At 37.4% G+C, this 19,212-nt stretch overlaps 2 protein-coding genes and 1 long non-coding RNA gene across 3 annotated transcripts in view; 1 reads left to right on the forward strand and 2 right to left on the reverse strand.

Moving 5' to 3' along the window:
• LOC135085599 (GTPase-activating protein CdGAPr) overlaps positions 1-8,056 on the forward strand; it is a 71,507-nt gene extending 63,451 nt beyond the window's left edge. The window contains exons 25-27 of the mRNA XM_063980372.1: positions 1,453-1,527; positions 3,346-5,325; positions 5,936-8,056. Coding sequence (XP_063836442.1) covers positions 1,453-1,527; positions 3,346-5,325; positions 5,936-6,008 — 2,128 coding nt within the window. The 3' untranslated portion in view covers positions 6,009-8,056. The remainder of the gene's footprint in view (positions 1-1,452; positions 1,528-3,345; positions 5,326-5,935) is intronic.
• A 4,407-nt stretch (positions 8,057-12,463) lies between these two features.
• Positions 12,464-19,212, reverse strand: part of LOC135085715 (uncharacterized) — a 138,376-nt gene continuing 131,627 nt past the window's right edge. The window contains exon 2 of the long non-coding RNA XR_010260199.1: positions 12,464-15,373. This is a non-coding gene — a long non-coding RNA (uncharacterized LOC135085715). The remainder of the gene's footprint in view (positions 15,374-19,212) is intronic.
• The window catches only part of LOC135085577 (SID1 transmembrane family member 1-like), a 38,383-nt gene continuing 36,457 nt past the window's right edge, over positions 17,287-19,212 (reverse strand). The window contains exon 22 of the mRNA XM_063980349.1: positions 17,287-17,952. Coding sequence (XP_063836419.1) covers positions 17,776-17,952 — 177 coding nt within the window. The 3' untranslated portion in view covers positions 17,287-17,775. The remainder of the gene's footprint in view (positions 17,953-19,212) is intronic.

Here is a 19,212-nt window from a genome sequence, read left to right on the forward strand (position 1 = left end):
AAGCAATAAAGATATTATGATTATGATTACTAGCGAGCCCCACAGATGCTAGCTAGTTCCACAGATACCAGATGCATGCCGCCTCTAACAGACACTAGCCAGCGCCCCCTGATGCTTGTTAGATACTAGTGGGTGCCTCCCAGATACTAGCGAGCCCCACAGATGCTAGCAAGCGCCCCTTGGTGCCCACCAGGCACTACTAAGCAGCTTTGGCGCCCCTCAGATACTACTCAGCGCCCTACAAATGCTAGTGGGCACCCCCAAATACTAGTGAGCGAGCAAGGATTAGTGAGCGCCCATTGGCGCCCCACAAATGCCACTGGGCGCCCCTGGTGCTCCTCAGATACTAGTGAACGCCCCCAGATACTAGCCAACCCCACAGATACTATATGCATGTTGCCTCTAAGTTCTAACAGACACTAGCCAGCGCCCCCTGATGATCGTCAGATACTAGTTGGTGCCCCCCAGATATTAGCGAGCGCCCCCTGGTACTCCTTAGATGCTAGTGAGTACACCTGGCGCCATTCAAATGCTAATGAGCGCCCCCTATCGTCCCACAGATAATAGAGAACGCCCCACAGACACTAGGGCTCAGTGCCCCCCTCGCTGCCGGCCCACAGACACTAGGGCTCTATATCTCTCCTCACAACCATCTCACAGATACTAGGGTCAGTTAGAAATAAGCTACATCGACCTAGAGTCGCCGCCCTCCCCGCCACCCCCGCGGGCCGAGAGGAAAAGGTACGCCACAGTCAACAAGACACCCACTACACCTCAGTTATCAAGTTACCCCCTACCCCTCAATAGTCAGTTATCTAGATACCCCACAACCCCTCAGTTATTCCCCAACCCGATCTTGATCTAGATGTCTTTCGGGACAAGCTACCTTCATTTAAGCGCAAAATCCTAAACAGCTTCGCATCGAGTCGCTGGCGAAATGTTATTCCAGCTAAATAATACTCGCTGAAGAAACTCTTCACTGTTTATGTATAAGTCCACTATTGCATGCCGTGGCAACCTATAATTAAGGCAGCACTTAGATTAAGTTAAATACGTTGTAAATATTGATTGTCTTCCAGTGTATGCCTTGTTGGTTGTGCTATTAAATAAATAAAATAAAAATAAACCCCTCAATTATCAAAGTCAAAGTAAAAATGATCAAAGTACCACTCCCAGTATTATTATTATTGGGAGTAAATTCAAAAATATTTTTAGAAACATAGTACCATATTTAACTTATATTTTTCTTTTTTTTCTTTTTCTCAGCCATAGGACGTCCACTGCTGAACATAGGCCTCCCCCAATGCTTTCCATGTTACCCGGTTGGTAGCGGCCTGCGTCCAGCGCCTTCCTGCTACCTTTATGATGTCGTCGGTCCACCTTGTGGGACGTCCACCTTCAAAGTGGGCCGACATTATATTTTAACTAATTAATTAAAATTATTCACTACAGGATATGCAAAGACCGCGACAACGCGACTCCACCGCTCGCCGACACACAAACATCACTGGGAAACGTGAAAATGAGGTGAATATTAATATTGTTCAGTTGTCACTCGTTTAATATTGAGTGGGAGTGTTCTGAGACTTAGTAAAGTTGCATTTTATATTAGAATCTGTACTGTATAAAATATATTCGCTCGGTCTCGGTCTGTAGCTAGTTCTTTATTATTAACGTTAAGATCCTACGTGTCCTAAACATAGATACCCTCACTGTAACAGGGGCAACATAGCAGCTAGTACTTATAGGTAGCCGAAGAAAGCTGGTCACGTTTGTCAGCCACAAACACACTTTTCTAAAATCGATTCAGTAGGTCCAAATCTACAAACAAATTTACTTTTACGTTTTTTTACTAGCTATTGTCCGCGTTTTCACCCGCGTGAATATCCTAAAATAATGTGGCTTTCTATTGTTAAAAGAGTTTTCAAAATCGGCTTAGCAGTTTCAGAGATTATCCTCTATAACCTCACAAACTTTTTCTTTATAATATTTATTAGCATAGAAGTGCGGGTTGGTAAGGATAAGTATAAGTACTGTTTTTACTTCGTCTCAACACACTCCCAGTCAGCTTGAAATAATATTGTATAGTGAGTTATCATTCGATGTTTTGTAACAAGAGTTTTTCTCCAATAACCACTTCATAAATGTTTCTGTTAAAAAATCGATGTCGTTTTCTAACGTTTTGTGTCGCTACATGTGCTAATTACTAAATTTTCAAAACCATGTTCAAGTTTGAAATACAGTACTTTAAAATTATAATAGTCTTTACTTTAGGCAAACAAAGAACTAAACACGCGGTTTTGCCTGCGTAGATATTTCTGTCCCATCATATTGTACCTATTATGACAGAAAATATTGAAAATCTAAGGGAAAAAAATATGAGAAATTATAGAACTTTTTTTGTTGTGGAATTCATGAAATATTTATGATGTGGAAATTTTTAAAATGTGATGCTATAGTATGTTTCTGACAGGATTTGTAGATATGTGTATTGTTTTTACATTTGAATAGATCGCATTGAGATATGGGTTGTCGATCGATTAAAAGTAATAATTATATAGATTTATCATAAAGTTTGCTAGATAATAATACAATTTAGTTTCATTAATATAGACTAGAATTTTAGTATTTTAGCAGCAAGCATAATTTTGAAATTAACAAGTAAAATCATGAGCAAGTCAAATTATGATAAAATTACGAATTTGTAATTTATGCCTATTGTATTAGGTTAAAAATAAATTCAAAACAATAATAGAGACTTTTGTTTATCAATGCGTATTGTCAAAAGTAATTCAAAACTTTAAGAGTAGGCGCACACCGTTAATTTTTCGTCGGCTGATAGTTTAGTCGGGCAGTTGATCAGTATGGGCATGTATGGGAGTGCGCACACTACGCCGATTCGATTTGGCCGATTCTTCATACAATTTAAAATCGGGCACAACTATCGGCCAACTAAAAATCAACGGTGTGCGCCTACTCTAAATAATGGAGAAAGTCTCTCTTTAAAAAATAATAGTAAAGTCTAATTTATAGAACTGAGTTGAGTAATAATAGTGACTGAGTTTCTTGCGCTGCTTCTTCTCAGCACTGGCCCATTTATTGTCCCGAAGCAGTGGTAGGGTTAATACTGGGACGTGTAAAAGCTTATTTGCAAAAATAAATGAGTTTAATGAGTTTTTAGAACAAGAAGGTCTAAATAAAAAAGAACAATACACTTTTTTTTAATTCTGTGATAGATTCTCATTTAAAACTATATTACATTCAATAATGACACCTATAACTATAACAACTACGTCCAAATTCAAAAAGCAATACAACCGTCTACATCCCCCTCCCCCCTTGCAGAGAGCGGCCCTCCCCCCGAAAGGCCCCGCCCTCGGCTCGCTACAGCGGCCTCCACCAACCTTTAGCGTTGCCACCGCGTCTGAGCTGGCCCGGCAAAGACCATTCCACCCTCATCAAGGTGGACTGGCCTCCAGACTCCTCGTCTACCAACCTCACTGCTAGCACTTTGAATTCTAGTCCTGCTACGCCCTTAACACCTTTATACGACCCGTTGGAAAGCGACTCTGAAGTCAGCGAAACGAATAAACATACAATCAAAATAGAAAGCAAAGAATGCGACAATTGTGATCGAGAAAAATGCCTCAAATGCGAGCTCAAAGCCACAGATTATAGCTCCGAACACAGTCCACTACATTCCACCGATATCAGCTACCAGAACTTAAATCGTCTGTCCGCTGTGTCGACGTCGTCCAACTCTGAACCGTCTAAAAAAGACGCGAGCTACGAAAACTGTGACGTCATGAAGGTTATGACATCATCGCATGAGAGCTCGTCCAGTTATTCCAATGCGAGCTTGAAACAGGAGGACTACGAAACCTTTAATTTCACGCGACCAAATTACATAAATTTGCAGTCGTCTAGCACGTCTAAAAGTTCGCCTGGTTCACCCTTGAAAAGTCCGCTAAAATCTACAATAAGCATAACGTTCCGATCGCCGACGAAATCCAAAACACCGGATTACGAACCTATAGACAATATAGATACGCCAACTAACGATAGGGACTCTGTGTACGAAGACATAGATTTGGAAAAGAATCTGTCTATAGTCGAAGAGGCGACAGTTCCAGAAACGGACGCAAGTCTTCCCACACAACAAGCGTGTCAGCCTGACTTCAAAGATCTGATCATCCTTGAAACACCTACTGACCAAAACGATGTCTACAGCCAAGTTAAGTTCTTCAAAAAGAGCATAGAAGAAGTAAACGCTCTGATCTTTGAGTCACCAGAGAAGGAGGCAGAAGAAAACGCTATTATGTTCGAATTCCCAGAAGAGAAACGACATTATGAGAATGTATCTTTCAGTGGCAGTGTTGAAAAGGAATACGAGAACATTAATGTTGATACTTTAAAAATCTGTGATAAGAGTCTCGTGGAAATCGACAATGGTATCAAAGAAGAAGAAAAAGACAATGGCAATATAATCAAAGTTTCCAATTTAAACGTTAGAGAGTTGGCTAACAGATTCGAAAGCCCTACTGAACAGAAAGGACCGTTCACTTTTGAGAAGTTTAAAGCAGAAATCAAGTATCCAAGTTTAGAAAGGAAGGAGGAAGATAAGAAAATAAACGTGGAAGTAAGAAAAAAAGATTTAACAGTCAAATTGCCGCCTCCAGTGTCGCCGAAAACTTATAAATTGAACAAAAACTCGTGCAACGCTCGATCTTTAGACGAAAACGCGTTCGTAAAAGAATTCGGCAACGAAAAGTCTTATGTCGACCGAAGAAAAAGTCTCGAAGTCAGAGACGCGAAGAAATCGCCGAAGTTCTTACCCGATCTAAATCTGAATATGGAGGAGAACACCAAAATCGAACCGGTCACTCCTACCACCGAGAACAAAATATCTTTAGTCCAACGGTTCAACGAGAAACGACCTACGGAACTAAAGAACTTAATTAACTTCGATTCGGACAAGAAATTGAGCAGAGAACGTATAGAGAAGTATAAAGAAGAAAGGAGAAACTTTTTAAGAGAGAAATACAGTTCGCAGTCTTTTAGAAGCAGTCCGGAGCAACTAACTAGGATAAAAATAAAGAAAGATATGGACAAAATTGAGTCTTGTGAACGATTAAAAGAAGAATTGCCTAGATTTGAGAGGAGAAATACAGTGGATCTAGGTCAGAGGATGAGGTTCTCTTTGGCTAGAAGTACTAATAATCTAGACACAATCAATTCGCCCACTAGTCCTGATAGCATAGAGAGGCGAGAGGGAGAAAGCAGTAAAAGAGAGAGAGAGAGCGCAGCGCGCAGGGAGTTTGACAGGTGAGATGTTTTTTTTTTACATTTTTGTTTTTGTCTGCATGGTTTGAAATTTACCTCTTATTTGGTTACGTCTCTAATGTTTAAATGTTTTATATTTTTCATATATTCCACTGATTCAAAGAATTTGAAAATCTTAATAACTTTGATAGCAAAATTGAAATTATTTTCGTTTCATTTGTATTCTGTATTTTGTCATTTTCTTATTCTACGCATGCGCCTAGTGTATTATAATTTGTATTTTATATTATTGTACATAATTATGTATGTATTTAATAATGTTGTATATAATTTTAACAAAATTTAGGTTCAGTTCTTTTAAAATTTCATTTCACAGAGCAATGTCGTGATTCTGATGACAGACATGTGTCAGGATTGTCACAAACACATTGTGACAAACATAATTCATTCTGTCGATGGTATTGTTAGCTATAAATACACCCAAGCCACATAAATGCATACATTTTTGTGCATCTTTGCCAACATCTTGGCACATATCTATGACAAACAATTTTATTCTTGGTATTGGATTGACATCTATTAGCCGACTGCACCAGGAGGGTTATGTTTTTTAACTTTGTAGTTGTTTTAAATACGCAAATATTCTTCACAGAAAAGAAAAGGTGTCCCCATCCTACCACATCCGTGATATGGCGGCTCTCTTCGAGCAGAAGACCGGCGGCTGACGCGATGGACAGACGGTGCGGTATCGTTACACTTAGATATGTTTCTAACCCTTGTTCCCTTGGCTTAAGGTCCGAAAATGAATGCTAAGGACTTGCTGTCTTGAGTAAGGGTTTAAGTATAGTTGAAATGGTCGAATTTGTCAACTAAATATTAAGTTAACTTTTTAAAATTCAAATTCATTTCATTTATTTGCATTACATATGGGTAAATAATTACCTAGTAGTTTGACGTAGTCATCAGGTCATATAGTCTCCACTGCAGTAGTACGACCCTCTAATTTACCAGAGGCAAGAGGATTTGTCCTACGCTCCCCAGTTTGATTAATTTCGTTGCGAGTCCAATGACAGTTTAACTTTCCCCCGGGACAAACTTGGCCTTCACTGGTTGGGTTATTGGCGGTCAAGCTGTAGATCCTGGCTACACAGGAGTTGCAGCGGTGGGAACGAGAGGTGGGAATAGTCCCCTTTTGCATATAAGATTTTATTGACATCATAGCGTGGGAAATATTATTGCAATGTCAATTTGTGATATTGACATGTTCGGCCATTTTAATATACGATGCAAATCAAAATGGCGACTTAGAAATAGTTGTATGACAAAGTATGGATCATAAAAGTGCTTTTAAAAGAAAATTGACCGTATTTAGCTTACAAATATATTTATACGCCCAATTTTTGGGCATTCCAAGGTTCTAATGTAACATCGTACCGCATCAAAATGTGTTCAGCAATAATCCTTTCAATGTATCGTGGAATTTTTTGTGCTTCTTGGTGCATTTCAATATCAAAATTTATACGTATTAAATATTCATACCAAAAAATGCCTCTGCGCCATCCCACAATATTGTTATGTATAAATAATATAATTATTAATAATTATTATTAATGACATGTACAGTCAGCAAAGACGAGCATCTCATAAAAATAATCTCAGTTTTTCTTTTCAAAAAGTTTTGCTGCTGTACATGCTATGTTAAGTTGTTACGTTGTCTTATTTATTATTATTTTTTACTCTCTATTATTAATAATTACGTTTAATAACCATCACACAAATGTTTAGTATTATTTTTTATATTGTCACTTAATACTCCCATAATATTAGGGTTGAATGGTTAATGTACCGATAGCACATTAAGTTAAAATTTTGACAACACAACCTTGTTCCAATTGTAACAAAGACGTGCTGCGAATTTTTTGGCTACTTTGGGTGTCACGAACTATTTGACGCTGGCTGTAGCATATTAACTATAGTCTGGTCTGCGAGCACGTAGAATTTTGTCCAATGACCCCAAGCTACCCATCCTTATCGCTCGCGCGTAATTATGTTACTATCGCGCTCGCACACTCACTGCGGGCGCGCGTCGCACAGTCGCGACAGCAATATAATTACGCGCGAGCGATAAGGATGGGTAGCTTGGGGTCATTGGACAAAATTCTACGTGCTCACAGACCAGACTTTAGTTGATCTACGCTTGATGTGCTGTCGAATGTACAGTCGCGTTCACATGTGTATAACATTGACGTCTTTTTTAATCAGAATCAATTTTTTGACGAAGTTTCGTGAATAAATCGACTAGATATCGGGGGTTTGATAAATAAAGCTATTATGAAGTTATAAAATCAAAAATATTTTTAGTATGTAGGCGCTTCAAGTTATAAGTGCTCTTGCCTTTTGCAGATTTTTTCTGTACTGTTAATTGTGAAAAACGTTAAAATAACGTTATCGTTATAGCCAATGAGCTGTCATAGTGACAGTGACGTAATGTCAATGTCACACTAGAAACGGTAGATTAGGGGGACGCGCGTTGACGACTCCCTGCGCTTTTGTGCTAAGTGATGAATTGTATTTAAAAATGAGGCAATATAATGTGAAAGTTAAGTATCCAGTGTTTTATTTATGAGAATACGTCTACCGACCGTTAACAGTATTTTTTTTTCCACCCATAGCAGTTTGTTTTACCCATTCTGGAACACCCTGTATAGCTTCATTTGTCAGATACCCGATATCAAGTATTTATTTGGAAACAAAATGTTCACAGCAATTGCGCATGCATAGTGAATTTTGGTATAACCTGTGTGTTCACATGCCAGAAGTTATTATACAAAACAATAATAAGATTTATTTGTATTTCTGTCTGTTTATACCATCGTACTATCGACTGGATGAACTGATTTTGATTTACACCTGTATTCACAAACATTTCTATGAAGTCCCACAGTGCCCAATCACAGAGTTCTATTCAACGCTGTGCTTTCGATTTGCTGCTTCACTTAAGCAAGCATCGTTTGTGAATACGGGCGAGTCCCAAAAACCTATTCACAGACAATACTTGAGTGGCGGAGTGACACACGAACCAATCACAGAGCTCTATTTAACGCTGTGCGTTCGAATTAGCAAAGCGATGCTGTTTCACTTAAGCAAGCGTCGTTTGTGAATACATGTGTTATGCCCGTTTTCACCATCAATACCCTTTTTTTAAGTGACCTCTATGGTAACACATAACAGGAATTTTGTTCTCATAGGTGTCACTTAAAAATTAGGGATTGATGGTGAAAACGGGCGTTAGTTTCATTTTATAACATGCCTTTCAAAAAATAAATTCATTGAATTTTGGACTGTATATGTAGAACACAAAATGGCTGAAAACGCTCAGGGTTCATAAAAAAATATTACGTTATGGAGATTATAAACCAACCAACCATACTAGTATGTTTAGTTGCCATAACAATGAAATATGACGAAATGCATTTATTAATATATTTTTGTAAGCAGTATTCCGATAGCTATATAGACTTAGAACGTTTTGTCATGTCTTTACATTGGTGTTATTATGAGGCGAAAAACTATAGTTAATCTTCCTTGATCATCATCATCATCAGCTCATCTTTCCCCCGGGACAAACTTGACCTTCACTGGTTGGGTTATTGGCGGTCAAGCTGTAGATCCTGGCTACACAGGAGTTGCAGCGGGAACGAGAGGTGGGAATAGTCCCGTATCATCAGGTCATTTAGTCTCCACTGCAGGAGCACGACCCTCTCTAATTGACCAGAGGCAAGAGGATTTGTCCTACACTCCCCACGCTGGCCAGACGGGTTGGGGAGGCCTGATGTTCGCGTGTTTGTCCCTTAGTCGCCTCTTACGACATCCACGGGAAGAGTGGGGGTGGTACTATAAATGATTTACAAGCAAAATTTGAGTTTTAAATTTGACAATTAGGGTCCAAAATCGTTTGAACTCTTTGGACTCTGTCCCTTATGTTGCCACTGTAATTTGAACTTTATTCCTATGCCATAAGGTCAAAAACCAGTGACAATTTTCAACATGCTATGCCCTAAAGAGCAAGGAAAATTGACCTTTATGGTAAATAACGTAAACCCTCATAATAACACCCAGTCAAAGACACAAGCACCATGTATATAAAAACGTATTAAAAAAATTAGCACCTTTTGTAAAAAAAAACCTTACGTGAATACGCTATTAAATAATGAAATATGTATATGCGGACAATAATATTCAAATAGACATCTCTCTTGGTAATACATTTTAATAAAAACGCGCGGTGGGAAATGTATGAAATTACTAATTAATTTATTATAAAAAGTTCTCGCGTTAAAACTGAAATTTTCATACAAAAATGTCGTTTTGATGATCAGGTATAACAGGTACTTGTATTTACACAACCATAAATATACAGTGGGAAAATATTTCCCACCCTATTCATCACTAAATATACATTGGGAAAATATTTCCCACCTTATTGTCACAACGTTCAAAACACTTTTTTGAAATATGTATGACACAAATTCATGAAAACCCCATATTTAAGGGTTATAATGTAAGATTAAACGTGTTTAATAAGAAATATTGATTCTTCACTGTCAACAAAAGTATTTTATACATTTCTGACCGCGCGTTAAAAAGAAAATACAAGTTCTTAATGAAATTTCTCGCTTCTTTTTTAAATTAAAAGCTAAATTGTAATTCAGATACATTTTTAGGTAATCTAGCCAATGTGAACTTCCATTTTTCATACAACCATTGATGTGTGTGTGAACCAAATATTTGCATTTATAAAATAAGTTATATGAAAGACCATCCTAGACTGCATCTCACTTGACATCAGGTGCGATTGCGGTCAAATACCTGCCTTGTCCTGCATAAAAAAGATACATACTGTAGCATATAATGCAGTTTAATTATGTTTTACTCAAATGTATAGTCTCATATGCTGTGAACTGTACATGTACAGTCAGCGTCAAATAGTTCGTGACACCCAAAGTGGCCAAAAAGTTGACAACACAACCTTATTCCAATTGTAACAAAGACGTGTTGCGAACTTTTGGCTACTTTGGGTGTCACGAACTGTTTGATTCTCTGTACTGTACATAACTAATGTGAAGGTAGACAAACAAAAATTGTCACAGTAAAGGAAAATACTTCAAAACTGTGTAATATTGTCATAAAAATAAATATTTGGTTTACACATTCGAAATACTACAGACTGTCTCTGCCAAAACTATGAAAAAGCTGATTTTTTCATGCAACTTTTGTAATTAAAATAGTGATAATAAAAACCCGACTAACATTATTGTCTCAATTTATAACTATGTGGATAAATGAATTTTCTTATAATATTTAAAAAAAGGTTATTGTCTATTTGCCACAGTCGATTCGCCACGAAAATATGTGTAAATTCGTCACACTTATTATTTTTGAGTATATTTACTATACTTCGTAGCGTTTAAGCCGATTCGTCACGAAAAAAGCATGTGTAAATTCGTCACAATTTTATTTTGGAGTAATTATTAAACTCCAATGTGTTTATGACGAATTTACTTTCAATGTATGGAACTTAAACCGTGACGAATTTACTTTGTGGCAAATCGACAGTTATCCATTAAAAGATATTTTACACTCATTAATACTAGCGTAATTTTTCTTCTATTATTATTATAGATAGAGATTATATCTACGTAGTTATAAATTGGGCAATTTTAAAATGAATTTGAAACTAATGAATTGTACGTAAATATAAGTGAAAAATATGAATTATGAATTTTTCTTGACCCGACTTGGGCCGGACTGGGTACACAATTTAATGGCAGCTAGCATTTTTAACCGACTTCAAAAAGGAGGTTGTCAATTCGACTGTATTTTTTTCTTTTTCATTTTGATAACGTGACGAGTTGTGATATTGGTTTAGTTGCTTGAGTTAAAGTTTTAGTTACGATTTTTTATAAGTTAGAATGCAGATTCGTACTAAGTTGTTATCAATAAGATGATTATGTTTATTCGATGTTTAAAAATATAAAAAGGCAATATTTATATGCCAGATATTACGTAAGCTGAAACAAGTCTCTCTAACATTTAGAAGCTCAAAAAGGCTTTAAGTATAAATTATTTACTAATTATGATAAAGCTTAATGGCCGTTGCAAGCCAAGAACTAAGCTAGTTCAGCTTAGTTCGCATAGCTAACGCAGTTTTCTATAGTATTTGCATAGTTTAGATAAAACTATGGAAAATTGCATCAGCTATGCAAGCTAAACTAACTTAGTTTGGCTCTTGGTCTCTAATATTAAAATGGCTTTATAGTGTATTGGTGATTGCAAAATATAAAATCTTTCAGTCCCTCGCCAGTATTGTATTACGTGCAACTAATTTATTCTCCGTGTATTGGTTATTTTATAAATTTCTCAGGTATTTTGAAGTTTTAATATTTTTTGTGAGTACTCAGTCTGGCCCTGAGCGACCCCACCCGAGCTTTAAGCTGCGCTATTGTATGTATGTAACATAACAGCTTGTTCGTAGTGTAGACGATCGAATATTATACACAATAAAAGTATTACGGAATATTATGTCTGCGTTTTATTTATCAACAAGTTTTTGCCACACACATTATTCTTCCAAATATGTCTCATTTGTAATCTAGCTGTGGATTTGTGTCCAGCAATGGATGATGCATCTGAAGTCGAGCCAGTCATTCTTCTATTTGATAATGTACTCTCAGAATATTGTTTATTAAATAAATTCTGTAAAGTGGGGTAGTAAGTATGGTTTATTTAAGAAAATTTTGGTGAGGGTAGTTAGTTATTAGTCTTCAAATGGCTTCGGTCGTTTCGTGAGACGCTCCCGTGTAATAGAGATGAATTGTGGGATTTTTGTGTTCTATTGTGATAATTGTGGGTCGGCTTAGGGAACTCATAATAAATTATTTGGTGTAAAATTGGTGAAAAGTGTGAAAAAGTGAAAGGTATGGCCCGGATCAGTACATTGCCCACTCATGAGGTAAGTAACTTATTCTTCTTAACATAATTCCTTTTAATTTGCGTTCTTGTTTCTTCTCGTTCTGCATTAGTGTTCATTACACTAGATCCAAAAAAACTATGCTTAGATGATGTTTTTTTCAACAGAATATAAAATGTTGGGAAGTAGATGACAAATAAAACAACACCATTTATAAAAGCAAATTTTATATTTATTTACAAAGACTAGCGATCATATCTTTACATTCTCACAACGGAACACTTCGAGACATCCAAACAACAATATAAAGTAGTCAAGGGCCTCTCTATAAAACTTTCATGACAGGTTCAATGTCGCGGTCGCTTCGTCTCTGACGTAGCGATGACGAAGTTCAATCTGTCATGAATGTCACTTTGTCTACAGAGCCTAAGGCCCAGAACACAGTCAAACTGGTCGCGCGCGTCATGTGTGGTCTGTCAACAGAATCTATGGCAGAAATTTAAATGCAACTTAAAAGTAACTAGAAGTTGCAGTTGCATTTCACCGTGTCTTCTGGGCCTTAGGCCAAATTGTCTAACTACATCTATCACGAACGCTTTCAAAAAACAATCTGTGCACACCATAACTGGGGCCCTACAAAAGTAACTTTGATCTCCATAACTCCATAGAAAAACGCCAAAGATAAGGCAACTGTCACGCTTTGCCACTAGTCTGGGCGGGCTGATAGATGCTAACTGTAAGTTACTACTTAATACGAAGCTGATTTTAATTCAAATCAGTAAAAAATACATTTTAACTATCTACTATATAAAAATAAGTCGGGTTTTCCTCCCTGACGCTATAACTCCAGAACGCACGAACCGATTTCCACGGTTTTGCATTTGCTGGAAAGGTCTCGGGCTCCGTGAGGTTAATAGCAAAGAAAATTCGGGAAAAGGAGGTAAAACGGGACCCACGCGGGCGAAGCCGCGGGCGGAAAGCTAGTCACTTATGTCATTGCTAAGGTTACACATGTGTCAAGAGGTTTGTCAACATGTTTTGTACACAGAAGTCTTCACAACATTCTTTGGAAAGGTTAAAACGTATTCTTACTGATTTCAATGAAATCATACAGGTATAATAAAATTCATTATGAAACATATAACAAATCTAACAGTAAATAAAAGAGTATAGTTATTAGTGCGTAAAACAATGTTTCGAAAAGCTAGCATGTGGACTGAAGAAGTGACACAAAAGTAAAAATAGGTTTGCCCCTTTTCATCTAAGTGAAGTCAAAATTTGACAGAAAGAGACAAAATATGAGCCAAAGCGGTATTATAACATCTTCGGTCTTTTTTATAAGGAAGAGGGTTGTCATATTTTAGCAAATTCGCATAGACAAGATCGTATATTTAATGAAATTAGTAGAGAAGCGATTACGAAAGCGAATCGTTAGCGAACGTCTCATAGTCTACCGCATCCAATCCACACATGCTAGCTATTCGTAAAGACCTAGGTATAATAAAGTGTGCAAGATATTTAAAATAAATTCGTACGAGTGTTAAATACATTATTCATCAACATATTTATTCGAATTTGTTCACAAATAACTTTGCTAATATTTAAAAACTAACATTTTAATCAATTTTAAAGGCCACTGATTTATATTTTATCAACTGTTTCTTTGGAACAATATCGTGCTATTTTAATATAATTAAATTCACTCAACTTTTTGGCAATAACATAAAGTGAAAGAGTTTTCTTAATTGCGCTCTCTAGTTGGCGCAAACAGCTTAATTTTGAAGGCTTCTTAAAATTTACTGACGTTTTTAACTATAGATTGTTTCATCCACGAAGACGCGCCCCACCATTCTTCCGCTAATGTTGAAGTGTTATCGGTACACGCTAAATTATCCATGAGTGCACACGCACACTACAATAATGCCGCTCGGATTGCTCGGATCAAATTGCTCGCACCCCGCACTTCGCTTAACCAAACATTGGTGGGACGCGTCTTCGTGAATGAAACAATCTATCTACTAAAATTATCAAGTGTCAAATGACTCAAATCAGTCGAACTTATACTTGGAATATTTGCAAAAGCTACAACTATTCAATAGTGCTGTGAATTTGGGTTATTGTCGAGTTGCCAAAAAGATTCGTCACAAAAAGTTGTCAAAATTGGTCACATTTAATAAAAATTATGGAATATGGTACATTTGTCACGATTGTGAGTGACGTATGATTTACTTAGGTAATACTTTAAAGTGTGACGAATTTACTTTCAATCTTAATTCATAAGTGTGACGAATTTTTTTTTTTTTTTGGTAATTCGGCAACAAACCCTGGTTATAATTTTTGACAATTCTTAAATGCCACAATTTAATGTGTAAATTTAAACTAAACATTCGCCAATCTTATAATAGCAGCTTAATTGTTCATAATAGCACCTTTTGTCTTGATAAATACCGTTAAGCTCCCTATAACTAATTTTTAAAGGTAAATTCTATGTGTTAAATACATTTCTGGGTGGCGATCCGAAAGCCATGGTTATCATCATCTTTAAAGTAAGAAAAATGACCAGTTCATACTTTTCTCGAATCAACATTTCAGCCACAGGACGTCCACTGCTGAACATAGGCCTCCCAATGATTTCCAGATATAGGCCAGTTTGCCTGTATCTAGCCTTTCGCCTTCCTGCAACCTTTATAAGGCCATCTGACCACCTTGTTAGAAGTTTACATTTTTCAAATGCTAATCATAATGTTCAATGAAGCAGTGGTAGCAGGCCTGTTCATCTCCGCGAGTTTACATCGAAAACAAAACACGCACGATTGCCCCCTACAAGAGTACTATTCGACAAGGCCTCACATACGAGCGAACATTGACTCACGCACGCGTATTCTTGTGTATGATGGAAAAAAATAAAGAAAATGGTGTACTAAATACTGTGCAGTATTTAACTGCCTAAATAATAATAAAAACACAGAATGTACTTTTTTAAGTTGCCTGAAGACACTGAGAGGTAAATAAGTAGTTAATATTATTCATGATAATTCATGCTAAATCATGTATTTCCTCCGCCATTTTCTGCAGATTGGCACCTCACGTCACATCATTTTACCGAAGTCAGCCCTATAGCTTCGGCGCAGTACCGATCACTGACGTTTGTCAACAAAACTTCTGACAAACTTGCTTGACTCTTGAGACAAGCTAAATTACACCACATTGTTAATGACATTGAGCGTACATTTTTTTAAATACCTTCGCGAAGTAAAACTTCTGTACGTAGTACTTATTATTATTCTGTGGTGGTAGGGTCAAATTGGACGTGTTTTATTAACCTTTAAAGTCCCAGACGGCATACATTAATGCCATAACAATTGATTATCTATTGTGTCTAGATTCGCGGGCCTTGAAGGATTAATAAACTAGCTTTCTGCCCGCGGCTTCACCCGCGTGGAATTTTGTCTGTCACAGAAAAACTTTATCGCGCGCGTCCCTGTTTTAAAAACTATCCTATGTCCTTTTCCGGGACTCAAACTATCTCTATGACAAATTTCATCAAAATCGGTTCAGTGGTTTAGGCGTGAAAGAGAGACAGACTGAGTTACTTTCGCATTTATAATATTAGAATAGATTAAATGACGCGAGAAAAATGCAAAATGGTCATTTTTTCACTAGAATTACCTCCTTGTTCATAATTTCTACTAGATTCTTTAATATGCAATGGGAAAGTGAAGGATTTAATTTAATTTATCACTAACGTACTCAAGTTGATTGTGTATTTACATTTTTAAACTAATGTGGAATTTTGTCATAGTGAGCTATGTAATGTCATGTCAAACAGTCATCCTGACATCACCAATGTAACTGTCAAAACGCGATTCTCCCATTGGTTTTGTATGGAATTAAAAATGTATGTAGTCACTTTTTTGTAACTCATTTCTGCATTGATTTTCTCATTTTGACAGCTCATTAAAAGTATAGTTCCAAAATATACTGAACTGTCCTATCCATGACATTGACAGTGGGGCGCCAACCGTCAATACCGCATCGCTGTATATATACGTAATATACGTATAGATGACCCACGCTGAACTGTCCCACCAAACTCAATGACAGGGAGGCGCTACCATCGTTCAACTACATGACAAAAATCGGAACCAGCGATCCGGTATTGACGGTGGCGCCCCACTGTCAATGTCATGCATAGGACAGTTCAGTATTTTGGAACTATCAATAAACTGGTGCTGTCAAACTTTTACAGGTAGTTACAAACCATACCCTGTTTGAAAGAATTAGATTTTACGATTTTAGGCTTAGAATACTTAAATAAAGATGTGAATGAGATCTTTAGATGAGGGAAAAGATAAAAGATGAAAATACAAAATGGGACAAGTTAGTGCTAGGTGAATTACGTACGTATTTATTGAAATAAGGAAACTAGCTCATAAGTTTTGAACTTATTGACAGAGTTTAAAAATAAGATAGAAATAGAGTACGCCTAGGCGCAGACCACCAACTTTTAGTTGGCCGATAGTTGGGCCCGATTCTAATTTGTATTAAGAATCGGCCCATACCAAATCGGTGTAATGTGCGCACTTTCATACATCTCCATACTGATTAACAGCCCGACCCAACTATCGGCCAACTAAAAGTTGGTGGTCTGCGCCTAGGCTAAATGTGGTTCACAAACTTGTCCCTTACAAAAATGATTTTTAGGAACATAACCAATTATTTTTTTACTAATATTTCATAATCTCTCAATTTACGGAGTATTTTTTAGGTTTTATCTGATGTTATTTAGATAAAGATGGGATTAATTACATTAGTTTTTGCTTCATCACACATTTTTACAGAGGCAATACTTATTTCTGCAAAAATATTTACTAAACTTGTTTTAAAGACACTCTTAAATGTCTGTAAAGTCCGGCCGCCGAGTAGATAGAATATCGTCCAATGACCCCAAGCTACCCATCCTTATCGCTCGCACGTAATTATATATTGCTGTCGCGACTGTGCGACGAGCGGCTGCAGTGTGTGCGAGTGTGGGTAGCTTGGGGTCATTGGACGAAATTCTATCTGCTCGGCGACCGCACTTTATACTTTCAAGTTTCAAGGTCTGAGCTTTGAGCTTCGTTCGGAAAGGGTTTGCTCCCAAGACATCCCTTTTTGCAGGATTCCGTTTAGTATACGTGTTTTAATATTACCGTTTGCAGTGTCCCGCAAAAAACCTAGTGTGTTCACACGAGAGTCATCCAATAAATCCAATAATGCATTATCCGTAAAACTGTATTGCCGTGGGAACGAACCCTAACACGGAACTCACGCCCGTATTCACAAATATTACTATGAGGTCTCACAGTGCGCGTGGACGCACAGGGTGACACACGAACCAATCACATATCTATTCAACGCTGTGCGTTCGATTTGCTGTTTCACTTGAGCAAGCATCGTTTGTGAATATGGGCGTCAGATTCTTATAACGAAACGTTATTCGTTTCGTAGATTTTCTCATGTGAATTTAAACATTTGTAAAATTAAAACACCATGATATTACTCCTAGGCACTCTAGCCAAATTATCGTCTATGGTAAGATACATGTTGAAGGAAAAAAACATGGCCGCCGACGATAGGAAATGCCACGCGTCGTGCGAATCGTACAGTTGTAGCAGCGAACAAACTCTGTTGCTTTGACGGGATTGTGCTGGCGTTAGCTAAAGGAAAACACAAAAAATATTATATAATCTAACTAACTTGTCATTTAAGGACTCGGTACATTTATCAACCCGGAAAGGGATCGTAACCGTATCAACTCGAGGCGGTCAGTGGTGGTCAGTTAGTGTGAGTTTACATAAAACGTCTTCCTAGTGACTGCGTAAAAAAGTGATAATAAATGTATGACGGATTGTAAAGCGCCCCTACCAGAAACTTGCAAGAACTAAAATTTTCATAATTTTTGTAACGCGCTCGCTAGGGACGACGTTTGATATAAACTTACACTAAGCCCTCAGCATTCGTTTTGTAAAACTCCATACTACAACGCACACTTATCCGCACCGTAACGTAAACGCCTCGCCTTGCGGTTGACAGCGCGCGTAAGGCGATGATAGCTCGCGAAAGGCGATACGGTGTTGATCCCTTTCCGAGTTGATAAGTCTGCTATAATAATAATAATAATAATAAAAAGCATTTATTTCTTTCTTTCACAATCCATTATTACAGTGAAACACAAATTGCTATGTACTAATTGAACAGGGTAAGATTGTGAGAGAACTGGAGTCTGAACTAGGCGAGAAGCCTGTACTACAGAGCGCCAGTACTCTCCTCTCTCGATAATGGCCGGAGCACATAGAATTTATTAAAGTTATTTTAAAACTAGACAAAAACTAGACGAGTATTGAAAGAGAGTGTGTAAAAGGTGAAGTGTAAGTGATGTGAGAGTGAGTGTAATGAGAGTGAGAGTGTATGTGAGTGTAGGTGTATGTAAGTGTGAGTGTATGTGAGTGTAGGTGTATGTGAGTGAGTGTGCGTGTGTGTTAGTAATGAACCATCTGCCCGTATTAAAGTTACCTAATTGGTTGAAGCAGGTTTTCCGTTTCAGCATACGTCAAGGATTGCAAGTAATTTGAGACCTTGTACTTACAATGAAATTTGGGCAAGGAGTGGAGATCTAAATTATGGTGAAGAGCATTATACAAAAAAGGACCCAAGAAACAGTAGAAGCGATGAGAGAAGTAAGTTTTAAAAGAAGAAGAGGGAACTACCAGGTGATTACGTCGGACAACAGAGGGATCGAAATTTGCTAGATGGTGTTGTTTTAAGACAATATACAAGATGAAGAGTTGGCGGACAGTTAAAACTTGGCAGTATTGGAAGAGCTCATACGTAGGGAAAAGCAGCGGTTTGAAGGTGCAAATTTTAAGGATGGCCCTTTGAGCTCGTTCCAGCTTTATCAGGACAGTCTTGCAGGCACC

This window comes from Ostrinia nubilalis, chromosome 29 (genome assembly GCF_963855985.1).
Source record: "Ostrinia nubilalis chromosome 29, ilOstNubi1.1, whole genome shotgun sequence".
NCBI lineage: Eukaryota > Metazoa > Arthropoda > Insecta > Lepidoptera > Crambidae > Ostrinia > Ostrinia nubilalis.